Source organism: Manacus candei, unplaced genomic scaffold, assembly GCF_025592945.1.
Source record: "Manacus candei isolate 608988 ecotype Guabito, Panama unplaced genomic scaffold, ASM2559294v1 h1tg000046l, whole genome shotgun sequence".
Classification (NCBI taxonomy): Eukaryota; Metazoa; Chordata; class Aves; order Passeriformes; family Pipridae; genus Manacus; species Manacus candei.
Genome location: NW_026138094.1, coordinates 219,660 through 242,407, shown reverse-complemented (window position 1 = coordinate 242,407; position 22,748 = coordinate 219,660). Strand labels below are relative to the sequence as shown.

At 45.0% G+C, this 22,748-nt stretch overlaps 2 protein-coding genes across 4 annotated transcripts in view; one reads left to right on the top strand and one right to left on the bottom strand.

Annotated features, from left to right (window-relative positions):
- The first annotated feature begins 30 nt into the window (after positions 1–30).
- REC114 (REC114 meiotic recombination protein) lies at positions 31–17,708 on the top strand. Of its 2 annotated transcripts, XM_051796494.1 has the most exons (6): positions 31–621; positions 1,062–1,151; positions 11,044–11,127; positions 13,926–14,102; positions 14,799–14,867; positions 16,498–17,708. In XM_051796494.1, the coding sequence occupies exons 1-6, from the start codon at positions 31–33 to the stop codon at positions 16,657–16,659; spliced, it is 1,173 nt and encodes a 390-aa protein (XP_051652454.1). In that variant the 3' UTR covers positions 16,660–17,708. The 2 variants fall into 2 exon arrangements, with proteins under 2 accessions (XP_051652454.1, XP_051652453.1); XM_051796493.1 differs by lacking the exon at positions 1,062–1,151.
- NPTN (neuroplastin) overlaps positions 17,151–22,748 on the bottom strand; it is a 46,229-nt gene continuing 40,631 nt past the window's right edge. Inside the window, exons 6-8 of one of the 2 annotated variants that reach the window (XM_051796497.1) lie at positions 18,587–18,608; positions 18,165–18,238; positions 17,151–17,677 (exon numbers count right to left, since the gene is read on the bottom strand). In XM_051796497.1, coding sequence (XP_051652457.1) covers positions 18,178–18,238; positions 18,587–18,608 — 83 coding nt within the window. In that variant the 3' untranslated portion in view covers positions 17,151–17,677; positions 18,165–18,177. The other variant, XM_051796496.1, reaches the window with a different exon arrangement.

The window sequence follows — 22,748 nt, the reverse complement described above, 5'->3', positions numbered from 1 at the left end:
TCCGGTCCGCGCTCCCTCACACCCCACAAAATGGCGGCCGCGCGCGCCGCGGGGTTCGCGCTCCGCTCTCCCCTCGGCGCCGCCGGGCTGACCCGCCACATCGGCACGGCCGCAGGCTGTGGGGAGAAGGGGGAGGCTGTAGCCGCGCTCCCCTCGGAGGAGGAGAGGGGAAGGAGAAAAGGAAAGCAGGAACACAGCAGCTGGCGCGGAGCCCCGCTGAGGCGAGCGGAGCGACCCGACCGCCGCTCGCGCGCCCCATCGCCAACAGAAGAAGCGGCGCGAGCACCAGCGCGCCTCGCGCTGATTGGCGAACAACTCCCGCCGCGCGCTCTCTCCTCCCTCCTATTGGCTCCTGCTTCCCGCGCAGCTCCCGCGCGCCACCGGCCCCTCAGGGCTCCCGGCCCCCTCAGCGCCCTCAGGGCCGCGGTCCCTCAGCCCCCTCACTGCGGGATGGCGGCGGCCGGCGGCGTTCGCGGCTCCGAGCCTGGCCCGGGCTCAGCGCCGGGCAGTGCCCGCGACACCTCCCTCCTCGGCAGCGCCACAACGTGGCCTTTGAAGCGCTATGGCCGCTTCCTCCCGCCGAGGGAGGGTGACGATGAGGGGCAAAACACCTCATGGAAGGTGCGGGGGGGGGCGGCGGGGCAGTGTGGGGTAACTGGCTCCGCTGTGACGCAAACAGGAATATATGAGGCCTTTCAGGGGTGTTTTTCGAAGTCCAGAGCTAATGCAGGAATCTGGAGAAGTTTTGCTTCATGAATTATTAATATCAGCAGGTCAGAGGTAGAATGGCTAGTAGCCCATTTTTTTATTTTTATTTTTTTATGCAGCAGTGACCTGTGGTATTAAAATCTAGAGATCAAGTTGGAAGATTCCAGAGAGTTATTTAAAGTAGTTAAATCTGTGTATCGAGGTATAATTAGTAAAAAAGTCATTAAACGTGCCTCCTGTCTCGGGAGCGTAGGGCAAGTTGCACTGACCTTTGAAACCTTTTGTTTTTCACGAGAAACGGCAATTACAGATTCTGTGCTTACAGGGATGGATTTTTCTTTGTCTTTTTAAAGGTGTTTGAATCAAATGAAGAATCAGGCTCTCTTGTCCTCACCATTGTGGTGTCTGGCCATTTCTTTATTTCCCAAGGGCGAACAGTTCTGGTGAGTTTCTCATGCACAAAGAACGTTTCTCCCTTCACGTCACCATCAGTATTAACTTCATTTCCCTTCTCAGCTTCAACCTTCTGTCCCACTGAACGGAAACTGCCGATTTTGTTTTGCTTGTGGTAACTCTCATGTTTGCTTTCTCTTCAGATTTATCAGAATAAATGCTAAATGCATTTTTTCATACTGAGGCACAGCATTTTTTCTGTGGTTCTAAAAGTCTAGGTTAAGAGGTAATGGGTAAGTACTGCTGATGTTGACAGGTAATTTATGGTTGTCTCTCGCCATTCTTCTGCCTAAGAAAACAGGGAAAATACATTGTTAAGTAATAAATAAAACTATAACTTCCGGGTAATTTATTGCCAATGACCTGTTAGTATTTTGGTTTGACAATTTGGTTTAGCAGAGGGTTTTTTCTGTGTTGCATAATGTGATCTAACATACAAGATACATCTTTGGAGACAAAATAACAACTACAAGGCTGTGGCAGCTGATTTTCCTGTATCCTGTACTTACTTAAGCATAACCAGCTACTAAAGACTTCACAATGACACCAAAGAGGTTAAAAGGAAAACTCTGTCTAAAAGGAGTGGGTTTTATGCTCATGACCAGAGAAAGCCTTGCTGGAAGGTGGAATTAAGTGTGTTCAGTGCATATCACCAGTACTCAGTGATGATAACAAGTAGGAACTGACTGATAAATATATTAGAAAGCTATTACAAACCACTGAAAGATGCTGCAGCATGAAGATAACAAGGCTTTTTAATACAAAGTGTGTAAGAGACTGTGTTGCAGCTTTAAATGTGTATAAGCTTATAAATTAGGTTTTACTGTGCCTCTTAAAAGGTCTTAAACTTAGAGAAATTTAAGTCTAAGGGGAGAACCAGGGATATCCTTGAATATTTTGGCCTGTGAGTGTGTTAGGTCTGTTGAATAGATAATGAATGAGCTAACAGAAAGCTGTCAGGTTGGAGAGCCCTCATACAAGACATGGCATTTGGCTCATATTTCGTGAGGACAAGGTAAAAATGGAACATGGAAAGTATTTTAGCATTTGTGTTGAATAAGAAAAAGGGATGGAGTATTGAAAATGTAGATAGAAAGGAGAATTGCTGCCATCTCTTAGCAAATTCTGCTTGGAATGGTTCAGTGCAGGATGCTCCTCTCCAGGGGCTGGTCCTGTTCCCAGTGTCCCAATCACATGGCAGTCACTGTTAGTAACTGGGGTCTTCCATGACTCTGAGTGTCCTTGAAATAACCACATAAAATCGAACTACAAATAAGTTTCAATAACTAATTAAAGACCAAACAGACACAACCAAAAGCTGCAGCCCTTCAAAGACTGCGTCTGGCAAAGGCTGAATCTGGCAAGTAACGGGGGCAGATAAAAGTGTGTTGTTGGAAGGGATGAAGCATCAGAAAAGCTTTATAGAGACTTGGCTGAGAAAAGCACTTTCTTGCAGCTCTTGGGTTTAGTGGCTAGTGAAGCTGTCAGGCAGCTGCCTTGCATGAAATGCCAGAGGAGGAACTTCTGGGATCTGTCAGGACTGTTTCAGCTTCTAAGAGACACTGAGATACTGCAGTGGCTATCACATAGTGCAGAAGAGAGGTGGAACAGACAGGCTTGGTAAATGTGACCAAAATGTGATACTGAGAGTTTAAAAAAAAAAAAAAGGTGGTGGTGGTTGGTTTTTTTTGACATTTATTTTGGCAATGCTTCTATGCCAACCTTGAGGCAAACACCAGCATTTTCTTAAGTGTTAGAGCAAAGTTATAGGAATTTGGTTTTACAACCTGTCAGTTCCTTTGGGTGCACTTGTATTTGGGATCATAGTGGAGATGTGTTCTGTGCATACAGGACTGAACTGGCACTGGTGCAGACATGCCTGTGTGTATCTCAGAGGTTGGAGGAGTTGCAGTCCTCCCACTTTCCCTCTTAAACACACTCGAGTGGCTGAAAAACCCACCAAAAAAATCCCAGACTGGTTTGGGCTGGAAGGGACCTTAAAGCTCATCTCATCCCACCCCCTGCCGTGGGCAGGGGCACCTTCCACTAGACCAGGTTGTTCCAAGCTGTGTCCAGACTGGCCTCAAACACTTCCAGGGATGGGGCATTTTGCAAAGTCCTTATTGAGATGCCATATAACAAAAACCCAGCTTGCAGCTCAGGCTGTTACTGCTGTGGAAATGATCAGCAATGGTTAATGGCACTGGTTGTGTCTCCCTCTAGTCTCCAGCTGTCAGGAGCTGTCACAGACCTGTCACAATATTTAAACAGGCTTTGTACATCCCGTGTTCTGGAGTCTGTCACAGACCAGATCCGCTCACTGGGGGTCCATTATCGTGGACATTCTGTCACAGGGGATAACGCACAAATTTCTGCACCAGAGGGAATGTATCAAGTTTGATGGAATGTTGCAACTCTTGGGATGATTTAACTTGTATTCCTGGTTTCTCTTGCTGGCCTGGGCTAGTGACTATTGACTGCCCTTTGGATTGCCAAGGTGTTCTCCAACACCTTAGTGCTGCCTTACTCAGTGGCATTGAAATTCCCTCTGATGTACTTACACAGCTGTTTCTTGCTATGTAGTAACTGCATCCTTCAAGTTGTTGATGTCTGGTCTTTTGATCTATCTTCTAATCCCTACTTTTCAGACCTTTTGATGTACTACAGGCTCCTGGGTTTGAGGGAACTGGAGAACAATTAGCTTAGCTTTGTACCTCTGCACAGGAACATGGGGAGGCACAAGATGTGTGTCAGAGGAACACCATTTCCTTCTCAACATGCATAACTACTGTATTTTTGTAAAATTTTCATGGGTGAATAATAAAAGGATTTTTTCTTTTTCACCTACATACAGCATTCACTACAACTCCATTTGCACAAAACTGAAATAGTTGTGTAGAAAAGGAAATTTCTATTTCACTGATGGCTGGATTAACATGATCTATCCTAGGAACAAATTTCAAGTTTTTCTAACTTGCTATCAAAATATTTTCTCTATGATGGGTGTATTTATGTATTCTCTTAGTCCTTTTTGTTTTCTTTGAGCAGGAGAGTTAAGAAGACCTTTTCATTAAAGAATCATAGTTATTTAGAGTCCAGTGAAACTATGGCTCTTTTATTATCGTTTCTAAGAACAATATTTATATAATAGCAATAAAATACTCACATATCCTAACAACTTTAATAAATACAGAAACAACTGTTTTCCTTTCAAAATACGATCTGCTCCTTGCACTCAGCCAAATGGAATGAAGAGGAGGGTAAATGGAACTCGAGAGCACAGAACATAAAAATCCCTGATGCGTAATGCAAATTAAAGAGTGTTTTGCTTTGTTTTGGGGGTTGTGGTTTTTTTTTAAACAAAGTTCTTCATTTGGAATTAAATTACGTAACGTATTTTAGGACCTGTTTTTGCTGCAGTGTTGCCTAACAGACTGCATATTTGATGGCAGAAAAACCTCATTCTTGCATGCTGTAGACAATGGAATTTTACAGGAATATCTCAACAGCATCTCTGTTAATTTCTGGCCACACTCAGGATGCATCACGTTCTCTTTACCACAACTCTTATTTCCTTTCCCCTCTTTGAATCAACGTATCGTGAAAATTATATTTTGGTTTTTTTTCAGTGCAATTATTCCTGGTGCTAGAATTCATAATATCCTACAAATTAAACAAATTGAAATTGTGAAGAGGACTTACTTAATAGCATCAAATTAATCCAGAGTAATTGATTTGTGACCTGATCTTTTGAAGTGTAGACTAAATGTCCTAAGTGCCCTCCCGGTCCCCTCATGACTTCTAATAAGCTACCAGTGCTTAGGGTACAGTAGATTCTAACTCATTAATTAGGCAAGCATTCAACAGACATTCTCATGTTCCTGATGCTCTTTGCAGTGCCTGAAACTCAGGCACCAAATTTTTGAGCTGATATTCATAACAGTGCCTTGGGCAGAGCTGGTCCCTGTGCAGCAAATGAGGACACTTGACAGAAACCCAGGGAGTGAGCAGGTTGCTAATGCTGCTTGGTGGTAGGACACTGCAGAGCTACAGGAGGCTGTTCTTTTATTAAAGGTCCCATGATTGCTACTTGGAAGAGTAGAAGGAATCTTAGCTTTGTTGACTTATTTAGTACCACAGTCGTAGTTCAGAATTTCAGTTTTACTTTGTTCAGTTCAACATGTGCTGTTGACGGGATTGTTTTGGACAAGCTGAGTATCTTGGGTTAGCTTCCCATTTATGTTTGATGTAAAAGGCTTATGATCTTTCCTCTTGCCCCAGTTCCTCTAAACCCAGCTATTAGAATAGCTTTTTAAGAGTAGGGACTTCTGTTAATGAAGTGTATTTACTCTGTAGAGTTAGTTTAATGTATGCTCTTGATCTAGGGACATGAATTCTGCATCATGAATTAAAGAAAAAATTCACAGGATGCCCTGAAGAGCTTTAGCCAGGTAAACCCATGGGCATCCTGCTCCCCTCTCTGTGTCCCTGGACAAGTGTCACTGTTCTAAGGTGTAGCTTAGAGGAAAAAACCCCAACAAATCAGGTTCTCACTATTGACATATCAAGGTCTGTCCTGAGTTAGGGGCTTGTCTTTGCTACTCACTCCTTCAGGGGTGTAGTTTGTACCCATCTGGGGGAACTCTTGCTAGAAATGAAGCCCATGCTCCTGCACTTTGGCCAAAGATTTGTGGTTCCTGAGTCCCCTCAGGGGTGGCTGGTGTGTCCTGTATTTCCCATTTCCTGTACACATGGAGCACTCTGTTTAATGAGTTCAACCCTCCTGTTCTTTTCCACAATCAAACGAGCTTAATAGCAAGATTTAAGATTCTAAGAGATTAAAGGTAAAAAAATTGCACACAAAAAGATAATGCAGAGCTTAGCATCCCCTTTATTCCTTACTCCTGGCTGGCTGCCTTGGTTGTTGGGATTGGAAATTTTTGCAGGGACAACTTTCTGCTTCCCTCACTTTGCAGGTTCTCTTATTTGGGGATATTTATTTTTTTTTTGAGACAGCTCATACTGCAGAAATAAAACCTAATGTATTTGGCCTTATTTAGATCTTGGGAAAAGATACAAGTGAGGAAAATTTGTACTTTTCCAGGTGTGTTACAAGGTAATACTGAAGGTGAGAATGAAATTATGTTCCAAGTTTAATTTTCACAAGTTTTATCTTTCAGCTGGAATTACTATTTCATTCTGCAGTCATTAATGAAGAATTTTCATTTTTTAAAATAGAAAACTCGTTATTGTGGAAGAAAGTGTAAAACAGCAACTCCTTTTTTGGGAAGGCAATGAATTAAAAATTGCTTTTTTTCAGATACATGCAAGTATTTGATTTAGAATCTCTGTGTCAAATTTCAAATAGACAGTTTCATTTCTTATAATAACCTGTTAATAACTGAATCCCTATTAAAGTGATCACCATCAAAACACTCACCTGTAAACATGTTCTCCAGTTTTGCTTGTTTTCTGAAAGAATCTCAGTTTTGGTTATTCTTTAGTGTTCTGTATAATGCATGAACATAATTTACAAGCTTTTCCAGACTGCCTGCTCCCACATCTTCGTTTTTACTGTCTTTTGAGATAATGGTTATTAACAGTCTTCACAACTACAGTATTTTTGTTCTGTTATGTTTAGAACCACACAGTGGAGATACCTGAAATAATACTACCATTCCTTTGTTGCCAAATTAGGCACTGTTATTCAGTGTGAATGTTAAATTACAATACCTTGAATATTAGAGGTCAAAACCGTTGGTATTTGAGCTTAACAAATGACCCCTGAACCCTCAGCAGTGGATGCTCCTTCTGCAGGGATTTCTGGCAGTGCCTGAGCCCTGCGTGTGGGGAGCACAGTTCTGGCAGTGCCTCCCCCCTGGGGAGGATGCCAGGGGTTTAACCCAGCCCTGCCTGTTCTGAGCAAGTTGCAGGAGGTTGCAGGTGGGGTGCTCAGACCAGCAGAGCTTCGAACCCTTCCCCACAAAAGTGCTTTCCCAAATCTCTGCTTTCTCCCTGCCAGGGCACTGTCAGCAGTTCTGTGCTAGTTTTGCTGCCCACTTGTGTCCTGGTAGATTACCTTGGGAAAGGAACAGATTAAGGGACTGTCATAGGTGCCTCCCTGGAAACTTTGGAAGTAGATTGCTCTGTTTTCCAGGGAATTGTGTCCTGTGGTGCTGCCCAGCCTGGGTCAGAATGGTGCTGAGGCCTTTGGCTTTTCTGCCGTCTTGCCTCAGTTACCAGCTGGCACCACTCTGGCAGCTGTGCCCTGGGACAGTAATGAACACAATAAACTCCTCTGATCTCATGCTGAACTCATCATTTCTTGGAAATGCACATTCCCAGTCTGGGGGATACCCACCGAGTCCTCAATCCATAACATTATACACCTCCTACATTCACTCTGACTATGAACCCAGAGAACAGACTGTTGTATTTGCATTTCATGAGCCCATTAGAAGTGGCAGCCCAAACTGGAGAATGTGTCTCACTGTGGCAGTCTGGGTTTTGTTTGTCTTCTTTAATATTGGTTGTAATTTAAGGGCAGATTAGATCATGTTTGTGATCAAAAAAAAAAAAAAGGTTTTTCCTCCTAAGCTGTTGTTTACCCATAGTTTTGTTTGAAAACATCTGCCTTGTGAATGAGTGAAGCCAAACTAATTGATGCAAGCCTGCCTAGCTGAACTGGTACGTGAATAACATTTCTTAAATATATATTAATTTTTAGTTCAGATAGAGTTGCAATCTAACTAAAAATGTTCCTGTGTTCCTTAGCACCACGGGGTTTCCAGATGATCTAATAGAAAATACACATAAATACCATGTAGTACCTTCCAAAACAGATCACAGATCATTGCCCAGTGCTGAAGTGTGAAGTCAGAACAAAAGTATTTCCCAGTCAATGCTGGACCCGATGGCTGTAAGGCAGGATCAGCATCACTGGCTTCTCTGCCTCTTGGAAGGTGTGGTCACATCTTGCCTGCTTCCAAAACATTTGGGAAACATCTTGTTTTCTGCTTCAGCTTAATTCCACTCAGAGTCCTCCCTCTGAGCAGCTCAGATTTTTGTCAGAGATGTCGGGAACAGTTTCCCTTTACCACCATTTTTTCACAAGTCCAGTCGTGGAGAATGACAGGAGGGGTTTGTGCCTGACTGAATATTAAAGATCAAACTTAGAAAAGTGCTGCCATTTTTCTCTTCACTTTATAAACATCTGAGCTCTTATGTCCCTGCCCAGTTCTAGGCTGCCTTTTTAATCTACTCTGATTAATCTTACACTGCCATCTGGCTTTGCTGCTGCCCAGCTCTGAAGCAGCAGTGGGTGCTGCAGGGAGCAGAGCCGCTGTTCCTGCTCTGCCAGCCTGGGGGCAGCACAATCCGCAGGGATTGCCGCTGTCCCTGTGTCACTGCCGTGTCCCGAGCACACAGCGAGTCAGGGCAGCACCTCCGGGCAGGCACACACGGACAGTGAACTGGATTGCCTCGCAGTTCCCAGGCTCTGCCCCATGCCCAGCTCCCGGCTGTGGGCACAGACCCTCCCAGCTTCCAGTGGTGGAACCAGGGACACTTTGTTTGTTGTGCTCTTTGTTCTTGTTGCTCTGAACTCATTTACCTGAAATCATATGCACTGGCACGGGCTGCCCAGAGAAGCTGTGGCTGCCCCATCCCTGGGAGTGTCCAAGGCCAAGTTGGACAGGGCTTGGAGCAACCTGGGCTAGTGGAAGGTGTCCCTGGCCATGGCAGGGGGTGGAACTGGATGAGCTTTAAGGTCCCTTCCAGCCCAAACTATTCTATGATTCATAACCATTTCGTTGTTGACAAAGAGAATTGTCATTGTTAAGAATCTTTTTGCTGTAATTCAGGCAGCCTCAGATATAATCTGTGCTGACTGAGGTAACATGGAAATGCCATGAGGAATAGAATAAACCTTAACATGGTGCAAAATTTGCCTTATTTGCTGCTTAGAACTGAAGAAAATTTGGAGGATCCTGACTAATGACAATTATTGACGTAAACAATTTAACAGTGGAGTTCAGTCTGCAGAGCTGAGTTTGTCTGAAACCTTCCCTCTGCTTTTTCAGGCAGCTTGCACATGCAAGATCAGGTCTGTTGCATTGCTCAAGGGCTGCACTGAGTTTTTAAATTTTATTTAGCTATTCTTAGTTATTTATTTCTGCTTGGCAATTTACAAACAACCCAAGGTGCAAGAGAAAAGAAAATACTTTCTGCTTTGTTCTTCGGTTAATGAAACTTAAATTTTAGTTAAATCAGATTTTGGGGTTGGAGTTGAATAATCAGGAGTATGTAAATAAAAATTCCAAATGCTGTTTTTTCCCAGCTTGTTTTACCTCAGAAACAGGACACATAAAAGGAGAACCTGGGAAACGTCAATAAAACAGCTGGTAGGAAAGTTAAACAGTGGCTGCCTTTTATGATTTCTTTGAAAACAGTTATTATTTAAAGGAGACAACATTTGTCCAACCTTCATCTCTAGTAAAAGGAAAAACACTATAAAACCAGACTGAATAGGGGAACAGCTATATTTAAATAAACACAGTTGGTGAGTCTCCTAAACAGAAACTGTTTGAACAGAGCGAGCACAAGTGGCAGTAAGTTAGACTGGCCTAGGGAAGGAACGGGACAGTAGAATTTGGGGGCCTGGTTCCACTTCTTCCCATGGCTCACAGAGGGAATTCTTCCTTTTGCTTTGACCTTGAGGCCTTTCACACCTTGGCAAGTCCCACCTTAAGGCACTGGAGTGTTCAGTACAGACAGACACACTGCAAGGGACTGGCCCATCTCACCTGCTGTCAGCACCTGCTTCTGCTGTGCTCAGGGCAATACTTTCCTCCCTTTGACCCCACATCTTTTGGGAATGATACCTACCTGCTGTCAGACATTCTGGAGTCTCTCATGGCAGGTGAGGGGGTCCAGTTTGCCTTTGGTTCAGCACTTCACTGCTTTTTAGACTGTAAAAGTGCAGTTAAAAACCTACATGCAGTTGCTGCATGAGGTTATAAAGCCAGTGCCAGCAGAGTAAAGGAGCAGAATCACTGAGGTGATTCCTGTACCAAAATAGAATGGCAGGTGGTTTTCCAGCCTGATATGGACAGTGGCTGTGGCACACTGCTGGTGGTCCAGGATGGACAGGACCTGTGGGTTTTGCCCCTTAGGGCCCCTCGGAAAGCAGCCTGTACCCAAGCCATGGTCATTGAAAGCACTATGAATTCACATAAAACAGGTGCCTGATTTCCTCCCTGCCCTTAGGTTTGTTAATTGTTTATTTTTGACCCTGGACTTTGCTAACTAAGGGCTCAGAGTGCCTGGGGAGACACAGTCCACAGCCTTGCAGTTGTTCTGTGACTTTTCCACCTTCCTGGGGTGTTCTCACAGGTTGCTGAGCAGTCCATCTAGTTTGAAGAGACTGACTGTAATGCAACTGGAGTATAAAAACATCTTTATCTAATTAGCACAGCTGTTGCTTGTTTCCCTGAGTGCCATCTGGAGCAAAGGCCTCCCTGGATAGAGCAGGTGCTGTCCCATTCCCCGGCTTCTCCTGCCCTCTGCTGCCCTGCCAGGCAACTTCAGCTCTGACTGCAGCTGCTTTATCCTGCACTTCATCGAGGCTTTGATAACATGCCCAAATATAAAACAGAAATGGAAATTAGAACATACCTTGACACGGTGGTGTTACTGGAGCTGCGGATTTAATCCCTGGAGTGGTGAAAATTCCACATTGGCAGTTGTTTGACAGATACAGAAATCGCACGAACACAGTGACTAATCTTCATTAGGGATTTAATTACATCACGTAGCTGAAGCGTGTACTGCCAAGCGTTGCATATTTGCTGTGCAAGTGTTTTGTGTCCTGCTTTATTTCAGGAGGGCTTTTCATTGATTGATTCCCACAAGTGGCTCAAGATAGTGAGGAGAGCAGACTGCCTGCTGCTCCGGGCACAGGCAAAGGTGAGTTGAGCTGCTTTGAACACTTCTAGTAGCCCCTGAAACACTTCTGATTTTCTGGAGAAAATTTCTTAAAATTGGCTAAATTTAACCAGAAGTTGTAAATCATGTATATAAATCAAAATATTTTTTTTTTTTACTCTAGATGCTAAACAATGGATCAAGTAATCTTGTGTCTTTTGTAAGTGCTATTGTTCAGGGTTTTTAGCCTGCTCTCTGAGAGTTAGCTGCTAAAACAGCTGGACTGTTATTTATTACACAATCTATCTGCCATGGCTAACAAGTAAAAAGATGAAGTGAATTTCTTCCATGAGTCAGACTTCACTTTGGCAAACAAACTATCCAAACAAGCAGTTATTTAGCCATTTTGCAGCCCCTGGCACAGTAGCAGTAGGTTGGTGGTTCAGGTATTTGGTACTCAAGGCAACAAAAGGGATGTGGAGGTTTCTGGTCTTCTCCTCAGATCTCACAGTAAGTGATTGGTTCACCTTTAAATAATCAAACAGCACTTGTTACCAATTTATGGAAAAATCTTATTTTTTTTGGTTCTTAGGTGAACTCTGATACTTACTCCTGAAGTATCTTACTGTTTTAAATTCATGGCTTGTGCCTGAAACACCTTTGTGCTGTGATTTTTGTCAGCTTGTTATAAAACATGGCCTGTCACTGCAGACAAGTCTCACCCTGGGGCAGGAATTGGTGCTGATGAACCAGAGGGGTGTTCCCTTTCCCACTGACAGACCCAGCCCCCCAGCACAGGGATTCTGCTGCATCTCTCCAGGAACACAAAACATCACAGTCACTCCACATCACAAACCTCTGAGGGGCACTTCAGGCAAGGGGGACTGTTAACATAGGCTGAAATAAATTTGGTGCACCTAAATGTTTACTTACCACAAATTCCCATGGCAGACTGGATTTAGTGGCACTGCAGTGGTTCTACCACACACTTTATGTCCCAAGTTGTAGCTGAAGCTATGCCTTTAATGCTGTCAGTGTATGAAGCTTTTGTGCTCATCTTTCTGATAAATTTTGGATTTATCTTGTACTCCTTGTTTTTACTAAGTCGTTAATACTGCTTTTATAGTGGAATTTACTCATTACTTAGGAAATATGATTTCAGTAGGGCACTGTGGACTCTTAGCAGAATGAGGCTGGAGCCTCTCATATAAAGAGGAGGAGCAAGGTGAAAGTTCTTAATATTCTTGCAATAAGTAATTTCACTGCAAATTGTTTTCATTGAGCTCAGCCCCCCACCCCAGCATGGAAGAAGTGCAGACTGGGTGATTCACGTGACCTCAGGGTTCTTTAAGACATCAGCTTTAGGTTCAGGTGTGACTGCCCAGTACTCAGGTTATGCTAAACTGTGACATCATCTCAGCTCTCTTCCCAGGAAGGAAGAATGTTTAATTTTCAGAGTCAAAAAAGGGTAACTAAAACAAGTGGTCTTCAAAAGTCTCTAAAAGGAATTCAAGTTAAATTCCCTTTCTGTCATTTTTAATGAGAACTCACCTGTCTGGCATCCCACAGATCAGTTCTTGGGTATGTGCAGCTCTGCAGTCACATCTGAGTTAATCAGAGCAAATACAACCAGGCACTGGTAAAACAAGGGCTACACTTCACATTAGTGGGACATTTTTCCCTTGAAAAGGCACCGAGACAAGGTTTTATGCTTACACCGCCCTAAAAATCATTTTATGTGATACAGACATCTTAAAATAACGGGCATGTAAACAGGGAGGCTGTCAGGAAGAGCTGGCTCGTGGCTGAGACAGAAATCCTTACACTGAGAGCTGTCCCCACACTCAGTACCCTCAGCCTGGCAGCGTGTCCAGGTGCCAAAACATGGACTGGATGTTGAAACCTCAGAAGGATGAACACTCAAGTAAGCCAGGCTGGCCCAAGGAAAACTTGCTGCTTTTCTAGGAGTTTAACTTTTAAATGGGAAATTTCAAGATCAAATGGGAAGTCCCATTAATTCACTCCCTAAACATTCAATATCCATCTGCCTTACATCAGCTCAGGGCCAAGCTTATCACACACAACAGACTCTGCCATCCCCATTTCAGGGCAGTTTGCTGGACCTCAGACACTTAAAAATATTATGGTACAGCCTGACAACCTATACTGAGGGGTCAGAGCTGTCTGGGTTTCTTTCATTCACTGTTTAAAGCAATGTATTGGAATTTCTTGCACTCCCATTCAACGTGTTGGCTTCTGTTCAAGGAACATTCAGGTGAAAGCCAAACAATACTCAGGTTTAGCTACACAGAGGTAGACCAGGTGGGTAGGAAGGGCTGGGTTTGATGCATCAGGAACAAATCCTAACTGGAACATACCATTCCCAGAATTTCTAGTTCAGATTTCAGAGTTAACTTCTTACTGTAGTGTCATGTCATTTTTTTGTCACAGAAAACTGTCAAGTTGGCCTGTCCTTACAGGATACTACTTGCAGCAACAATAAAACTCATTTCCTGCTCTGTGTGTAAAAACTGTTGTCATGGCAAGGTTTGTTCATGTGGCTGCACCTTTAATTAGTGACAGGTGGCCCTGCATCTCTTACTTATCCTTTTCTTGCATATTTTTAACTGACTTTCAAATTGGGAATCACAGGCTTCTGGTTCAGCTGCTGGGGAAAAAAATGAAAATACAGCAGGGAAAACTTGTTTGTTTTTTAAGTTGGTGCAGTGACCCAAGAATCTACCACCTTCTTCCCATCTTTAACAAGCAGGGATTTCATTAAATCAGAGTAGTTTGGGGGCTTTCACAGTTAACTTCCTTCCCCTCTGGTTTCCCAGCAGAACGAGTGCCGCATGTTCCGCGTGCAGTTTGGGGGGAATTCCAAGGAGGAGATGCTGGGCCACTGCTGCAGTTGTGTCCACAAACTGTCTGAGTACGTCCCCGTGCAGGGGGCTGAGGAGCAGAGCCAGCAGCTGGACCACAGCCAGGACAACCAGGGCATGGACACCGAGCACGGGGTAAGTCAGAACACACAGAAGGATAACCAGCTGTTAGTGCTGCAGCTGGAAAGGACGAGTTTCTTGCAACTGTGAGACCATCTACATGAGAGATGAGTTGGCACCCACCTGGCAGATTTGCAAATTAATTGTACAGGGTAAAAAAATGAGCAGAGCCATTAAGGAACCCTGTATTGTGTCTCCTTTTTGTGTTCACCTACTCCTGGGTTGCAGTGGTAGTGATTGCTGCAACTGCAGATGTACAGTGTGAGCTGTAGGAACAGTTTGAGCTGTAGGAACAGTTTGAGCTCTAGGAACAGAATGTTTCCCCTCTCCAAGACAAAGCTCTGAGGTAAATGAAAAAGGCAGAAAGTTTCTTCTTAAATATCTGCTCTCTTGAGTGTGTAGACCCATGGGAAGGAAGCAGCATGCTCCTGTGATCATTCATGCAGAGCTTTTTTAAAGTTACTCCTAGGAAGTAGTTTAAAACTTAGCTCAGACATGAAATAATGGGCCTGTAGTTAAATTGTTGTATCTTTCATTTTTAAAGATTTGAGCAGATGTGCATGCAGGTTCCATAAAAAGATGCCTTTTTACTGCATAAGGTAGCTGAGCACATTCCCTTCCCATCAGCTCTAAAAATGGAACTACTTCCCTCTTGCACATTCCCACACTCTGCTTGGTAACAAGCCCTTATTTGCATTTGATATTTTCTAGCCAGATGAGTCTCTACAAGATTCCTGCACAAGCCTTGGAGAAAGAAGATCTGTAGCACAGCTAGCACAGGTAAAAGCATAAAAGTCTTAATATTTAGATCCTTCAGCTGAATCTGTCAGGCACAGAGAGAGAATGAACTCAGATTCCATAAACATCTGGTAAATGTCTTCCCTGAACATCAGGATGCCATCATCCACAGCAGCAAAACACAGGGTCTGTGTAATGATGCAAACCCAGGTATTTGGTGGTGTAATTACTCCATTTGCATTGGAACAAATGACACACTGAGAGCAAATAAATACCCAGAGGCAACATCCCAGTGAATGGCTTTGGCACTGGTTTGACTGCAGAAATTACTTCTGCAGACAGAGCTGGAATCTGAAAATACCAATCACAGAAACATGATTTGGGTGGGAAGGGACCTTAAAGCCCATCCAGTTCCACCCCCTGCCATGGGCAGGGCACCTTCCACTATCCCAGGTTGTTCCAAGCCCCATCCAACCTTGGACACTTCCAGGGATGGGGCAGCCACAGCTCTGGGTCACCTGTGCCAGGGCCTCCCCACTCTCACAGGGAAGAATTTCCTCCCAGTATCCCATCTAACCCTGCCCTCTGGCAGTGGGAAGCCATTCCCCCTCATCTTTTCTCTCCAGGCCCTTGTCCAAAGTCCCTCTCCAGCTCTCTTGGAGCCCCTTTAGGCACTGGAGCCTTCTCATCCCTGACCTGCAGCAGATCCAATATTTAATAAACAGCTCCCAAAGTAAATAACTGGAAATGAACTGTTCTCCTTTACTGGGAATTTGGACTAGTGCAGGAGATGGAATTAGCAGAGAACTCTACTCTTTCCAACTCGTGCTTTTGCAGTTGTTTCTCTGGGTCTTTCCATAGTCATGGGGTGATCACAGAATCCCAGACTGCTTTGGGTTGGAAGGGACCTTACAGTCCATCTCATTCCAACCCCCTGCCACAGGCAGGGAATGATCCATGTTCTTTGCACCAGTGCTACAAGGGACAATTCCCAAGCTCCCTATTAGATGGATCTGTCATCCCTTAAACACAGTTGGTTCCATTAGGCTGTGCCTTTCTCCAGGCATTGCCTGTGGATGCTGGAGGCAGCCAGGGCTTCCACAGCCCATGTCCTGCATCTTCCACTCTGCTGCCACTCATTTTATTTACACTGACCAGGGATAAAATGCCCAGAGTTCTCCCACCACCAGAGGAAAAGGCTGAGGGAGGTGATTAAACAGGGACAAAAAGGATGTTTTAACATTTCAAAAGCCCCACAATTTACTTCTACAAGACATTTTGCTAAATTAAGAGCTCAGAAGTGCACACTTGTTATCCCTAGACAATTCACGTGGCAGTGTGGATGCTTCATGTGGGATCCACTGCTCTTACACAGAATGGATATTCACCAGGAAGCCACACTGCCCAGGAAACTGGCATTTCCAGTTTAAATTTCCAATTTAAGTAACCGCAGTAAAATTTGACACTGTGTAAAAACCACACTGGGATCAGAGCTGGGCATCAGAGTAAAACCAGCATACAGCAATCCTACCTGATCAAGGCGTTCCAACAGCATGAAGGGGGCAGATCCATCCTTATCCAGTGTCAGAGGAACACTCGGATGTCCGTGTGTTGTCAGGGACCTGTTGTGTCCGAGGGCAGTGACACCACTCTGGTTTTGTTCCTTCCCCAGTCCGTGCTGAGGAGGAGGCCCGAGCTGCCCCAGGCCTACAGGCAGGTGGTGTGGCCTGCACACGAGCTGGGGCCCTTCATCCGCCTCTGCCTCATGGACCAGCACTTCCCAGCCTTCGTGGAAGATGTGGAGAAGGAGTTGCAGAAACTCACAGAAGGTTGAGAAACCCTTTGTACCGAGAGATTAAATTGTTGAAAAACAAGACCCCCGGGGTTTTTTGTCAGTGTTTTATTTTTAAAAACAGGTGAATCCACTTTTTATACATCATTGCACTTCAACAAATACACAGAACACGAGTTCATGCAGCTACAGTTACGCACATCATGAGAACCCTGGTAGGTCTATTTCTACAATCTTTAAATCATGAGAAATTACAGTGTCAAACTAAAGAGGAGGAATAACTAGTTGCATAGAATATCACCATGCTGTAACATTTCATCATTTAAACAAAAAAAAAAAAAAAAGAAAATTATAAAAGTTTGCCTGAATTGAATGTACAAGAATATGTTGAACACATCAGTGCAAAAGGATTTGAGAATTTACATGAGTTAACAAAAAAAAAAAAAAAAAATCACTTAAAAAGCAATCATATATATATATTTATAAACTGAAGGTTTGTTTTTGTTTCCAACTGCATCCCACCACCACCACCCCCTGGAACCATCCCAGCTCTGCTGCCCAGGACACCCCGTGCTCCGCAGTTAAGCCCTTAAGGTAATTCCAATGTCTCCCTTGTCCCAGTGCCAGCCCGGCATCGCTCTCTCCTCCCAGCCATACAGTAAGGAATGAATATCAGCAGCTTCAAAATGAACCACAATGACTTCTGGTTTCCCCCTCCCTCCCCCCCCCCCCCAATATAAATATATACTGTATATATTTTTAAGTTCTGCTGTACTTTACAAAAGAAGTCTCACTAGATGGCAGCGGTGCGGTTTGAGCGGTGCCAAATTTAACAGCTACAGGAAGTAAAAAATGGCGCATGCGTGAACCCGCCTGGCTACTGCTCATGGTAAAGAGAGTAAAGGGAAAAAAAAAAAAAAAAAAAGCAACATTCACAGCACATCAAGCCCAAAATAGTTTACACCTTCTACACGGAAGCATTATTAAAATTGATCTGGCTAGGTCATCCTTGCAGGAGAGGCTAAATAAGGCATGCGTTAGACAGTCATATCGTTGCTCACTTGGAAAGGAAAGAAAAAAAAAAAAAGAAATCAGACAGAACTGGAGTTCTAGAACCAAGAGTTCCAACCCTTAAATTTAGCAGGTCATATTGCCATCAGTCTCTCAGAAACTTAAAGCTCTAAAAAAGAAACGAGAAAGAGGTGCTAGTCAATGGTGGACCCCGCCAGCCGCCAGCCTGCAATCCACGCGCTCGCGGGAGGGGCACGGCCGCCCCCGGGCCGGCGCCACTCCTGACCCCCGGGACGAGGGGGCGGCTTTGCAATTGCAGTGTGTGTTTTTGGAGCAGGTGGGGCGTTCAACCACCCTCGTGCTTTGGGCAATCAATGGTTTGGTGCCCCCCAGCGCTCCCAGGAAGGCCAGCGCCATCCTCCGCGCAGCCGGGAACGTTTGGATCCGTGGAACGCGCTTTGCTTCCGCGCCCCAACCGCTACAGCCAGGGGAGGGCTGAGCCTGCCCTCTCCCAGCAGGGCTCGGGGAATACTTACATGATGAGCATTTTTAATTTGTGTTTCTCTGGCGTAAGTTTTTATCTTTGTGATTGTTTGTAGAATTGGTTTTCCTGGAGAGAGAGAAAAGTTATAAAGAAGTGCACCAAAATCAGTCACCAACACAGGAAAAATGTGCATTATTTGTACTTAACTGTACATAATTATATGCAATTATTTGTACATAATTATTTAAACAGCATTTCACTCTTCCTCTCTTTAAGTGGCTGAATACAATAAAGCTTTCAGACTTGGTATTGTACCACAATATTTGTTTTCTTTCCTCCAGCACTAACACACAACACACCAAAGTGTCCCTCACCGTCCGTAATGGCACACGTGACATCAATCGTATGTTCTGTCACCTCCCACAATCCCCCAGATTAGCCCAAAGAGAACTTTTTTCCTCAAAACACACTTACATTGGCCCAGCTGGTTCATCATCTGCAGCAAGAATCCCGACGCGATCCAGGAGAGACAAGGGAAGGAAAGAAAAAGAGAGTCAGTGTTTGCCCGGTGCCGCGGCCGCGCTGCGAGCAGCAAACCAATCTATCTACAGCATCAAAGGCCATTCCAGTCGAGAGTGCAAGGAGTCATGGAGTTACTGTTCTGGATTCGGGTTTAATGGCAGGTATGTTGCTTCAATGGGTTTAGTTAACACTTGGAATGCTGGTCATGAAGGACTGCAACTGTAGCGGACAGATTGGTGCAACATGGTCAAGACTCATCTTGTCCCCAAGTTCCAGTGGTTCAATCTCATAAAAAATAGATGAGGAGACAAACCAACGGTTCAGTTGTAAAATCCTGCTGGTTGTTTGCTTGCATTGACTTAATTTTTAATGTATATATTTCAATTTGTAAGCCATTTCTCCACTGCTCATGGGTAATTCCTGGTATATACCTCAGAAGGGACATAACCCCCCTACTCATTTTCCCCCATAGATGAAACCACCTCTGCACTCCCCATTTTTCTCAATGTTTAATTAGAAGGGACCAGGTTAGGAGGAGACTGAAGGGGAACACTCAATTCCAGCCCCAGCCGTGGTCCTTGGGCAGTGGCATCTGATCACCAGGAGGAGTCAGGAGCTGTGACACCTCCAGAACACCGACAGCATCGTCCTGCCCGTGTCCCTTGGCAAAAGAATGCTCTTAATTGGGGGGGAAACATCTGCCAATGAGGAATGTTTGGCATTAACTCTTTCAGGAGCAATTGGACTATTTTTTGGAATTCTCAAACACTGTACTTTCTCCCAGGCTGCAGTACAGAAGACAGAAATGCATTTAAACAGCAGTACAAAAACCAATCCTGGAAGTTAACCTTCCCATAGGTGGATTTTGGGGGGACCAATTCAGGCCCTGCTGGTTTGGGCACTCAACAGTTGCTGTTCCCACCTTGTGCCGGAGGGATTTTTCACGGGAAGTCTTTGAGAAACTCTCAGCAGGATTCCACAAGGGTGCTTAGTGCACATGAAGCAGTTATGGAAATTACAGTCTTACAGTGTAGGCATCCGCATGAGCACACGCCAGGAGTAATGTCGGGAAAAGGGGACATTACTCCACCTGGACCTTCAAGGCAACGGAGAGGCAAAGCCACCGCTAGCACAGACAGTGACCGGAACAAAAAATACTCCAAAAATAAAGAACTAACCACAAACCAAGAGCTTTACAGCCAAAATAACAGACTAGCGACACACCGGTGTCCACAGAATTCCATTACCAGCAACAGTAACTATCGGACACGGTACAGAGAACTGGGACTAGGAAGGACAGCCAGACATCAATGTGCTGTTGTATATACAGTGAGATATACAGAGACACATCAGGTACTGAAACACAAAGCACAGCAGAGGAAATCTACAGCTTCCTTCCACAAACATCTGCTGGGAATCAAAGGGTCTGAAAGCAGGCCGAGCTCCGCGCTCCGGGCGGGACGAGCCCCGGGCCCCAAACCCAGCGCTGCCCCTGAGACTCCTCTCGGCTCTGACAAACACCATCGACAGCTTTGGGAGTTTGTTTGGCTGGACTTCAGCAATATCGAACTGCACCGTGGAGATCTCGCTAGAAAAATAACCGTTCTCCCTTCTCTGCTCAAATGTTTAAATGCCCATTTCGGATCAGGAGGTTTGTGTTGGGGGGGAGGAAAAAAAAAAAAAATAAATAAAAGAAGCTTCACATTTGTAAAGGCTGCCATCAGGTGTTTTCCTAACAGAGATCCAACAAAAAAGCCTACTGGAATGCTTAGAGATGGTGGGTCCCCACCACTCGTCCCTGTCCCATCTATACCCTAAACAGAGAGAAAAAGACCGAGGAAGATTCCTCGGTGCGTCGCTATCCTGGTGAGCCAGTAACTGCTGGAAAAGCATCCCCAGTACAGTACAGACAGAGACCGAACCCTCAGCGAAACCAGGGGGCAACAGAACAACAGAAAAACCAGTACAAAATCAGACTAAAGAAAAGATTAAAAACAGCAAACTGAAATCCAAATTAGTTGTGAACGTGAATGAGGAAGTTTTAAGAGTGTTAACGGTCATGACTTGTGCGTTGTATAGACTGAAGCGGAGGTTAAACAAACTCCAAAGCATGCAGAGCTCTCACTTACCACCGTTTTTTAAGGGTATGATGCAATTGAAGGGGGGAAAAAAAAAAAAAAAAGAAGTCATAGTAACCGACAAGATCAATACAACCCAAAGCTTTATGCCAAAGCCCTGCGCTGGTGCAGTGACACCGACAGCCACGGAGAAGGTGCGCCCGGCCGAGCTGGGACCACCACTGAGCACACTACACCCCTCCTGCAGGGATTCCCTCTGCCAGCTGGAGGGGATCCACAGCCTCCAAAAACCCCACTGTTTAGAGGAATACAGGAATCAAACCCCCCCACAGCCAGGCCTTTCCTGTGGGTACGGGATGACCGGCACCCCCAAATCACACGTTTCTGAACCAAAAGAGTCGAACTGCTGCTTGTCTTGACACGTGACCAGCCCTTGTGGGCAAAAATATCTGGGCATTAAAATTGGAAGGTGATGACAAGCAGATCTCCCTTAGCTCCTCCACTTGCACTACAGGAATGTGCTTTGTGCCCCCCCCCACCCTCCCCATTTACTTCCAGCCTTAATTTATAAGGCATTTTAGATGCTGCTCAGTTTCTTCCACCGCCTTTGGGAAGCTACAGGGTTTACTTTTAATAGCAACTTAATCTTGGGTAGCATCTTGTGACTGGAGGAAGTTAAAAATGAAACACTAACGGGTTCTTCCAGCACTAAGATTCCAATTTTTGCATCTGAAGGGATTCTATGTCTCGGCTCGTGCTTTAACACTTGCTAAGAATCAATCACAGAGTAGTTCGGGTTGGAAAGACCTTAAAGGCCATCTCATTCCACCCCCCTGCTATGGGCAGGGACACCTTCCACTAGACCAGGGTGCTCCAAGCCCCCACCCTGCCTGGCCTTGGATACTTCCAGGGGTGGGGCAGCCACAGCTTCTCTGAGCCCTAAGAAACCTGCTCAGAGAGGAGTGGAGAGCAGCAGCTCCAGGGACAGTTCTTATCCCGGCACTTGGCCACCCTCAGCCTTCCTGCACAGACCACCACTGAGCTGGAGCCTTGTTAAACCCAGCTGCTGTTCAGTTTAGGCTCAAATGCTCAGAAGGAGCAGCCACAGAGCCTGTGACAGAGTCTGTGTTACAACACAGCTCCTGTGCTGGTCGATTCCCACTGGGATCAGCTGATGGCTACAGTCTCACTGTGCACCTGCCTGACAACTTTCTCCCCCTGATGAATTTTAGGTGTGGGAGAGAAAGATGTGGATAACAGGGAAAAAAAAAACCCCACAAAAATCAACTTGTTACAAGGTAAACCATTGCAGTGCAAACAGTTTGTTTCTTTTAATTACTTACAGTAATAGCAGGAACAGGGAAAGTCAAGAAAAAAACAAAAGAGGGTTAGAAAGAATGTGGGGATATGGATGGAGCTTCTGCAGAGCCAGGAAAAACGTTTATGGGAAGTCTTTGGATTAGGCTGAGAAATGAGAGGGGAAGAATGAAAAGGGACATGTTATAACCCAGTCACCTCATGGTTTTGGACTAAAGATCATGAATATGGCTTTTCAAGTAAAAACTGCTCCCATTCCTACAGGGAATGTAGCCAAGGAGTTTTTACTTTCTACTTACCCCAGAAAACACCCTTTAAACCAGCAGCTTTGCTAATTTTAGGCTATTCAATCCAACAACAGCAGGAAACCCCCCTTTCTTTAGAAACCTTGCTAGACCACGTTCAGGTCACGATGGCTGAGCTCCCTCTGCCTACTGACACCAAGCAGCTCAAGCGGGACCCCGAGGAATGAAGGCCCTCGCTTCCCTTCCTCGGCCCCGTTGGGAGCAGTGCCAGCAGCCCCTGCGGAACCGCTCCCGCCGTGCATCCAGCCACATGCCAGGCTCATGCAGCTCTGTCCCAAAAGCCACGGAAGCCGCATGTTCTCTGCCTGCTCCGGATTCTCCAGCCCCTGGCTGATCGCTGGGAACAGGATGTGAGCTGGATGTTGCTTTACCACACGTAAAGCAAGTCAAAACTCACATTTTGAAAGGATGCGG

Excerpts from the sequence above, each read along its gene's own strand:
- REC114 (XM_051796494.1), top strand. The coding sequence starts at position 31 with ATGGCGGCCGCGCGCGCCGCGGGGTTCGCGCTCCGCTCTCCCCTCGGC. Across the intron at positions 622-1,061 it reads GGCAAAACACCTCATGGAAG|GTGTTTGAATCAAATGAAGA; the intron begins GTGCGGGGGGGG and ends GTCTTTTTAAAG. Across the intron at positions 14,103-14,798 it reads GCATGGACACCGAGCACGGG|CCAGATGAGTCTCTACAAGA; the intron begins GTAAGTCAGAAC and ends GATATTTTCTAG.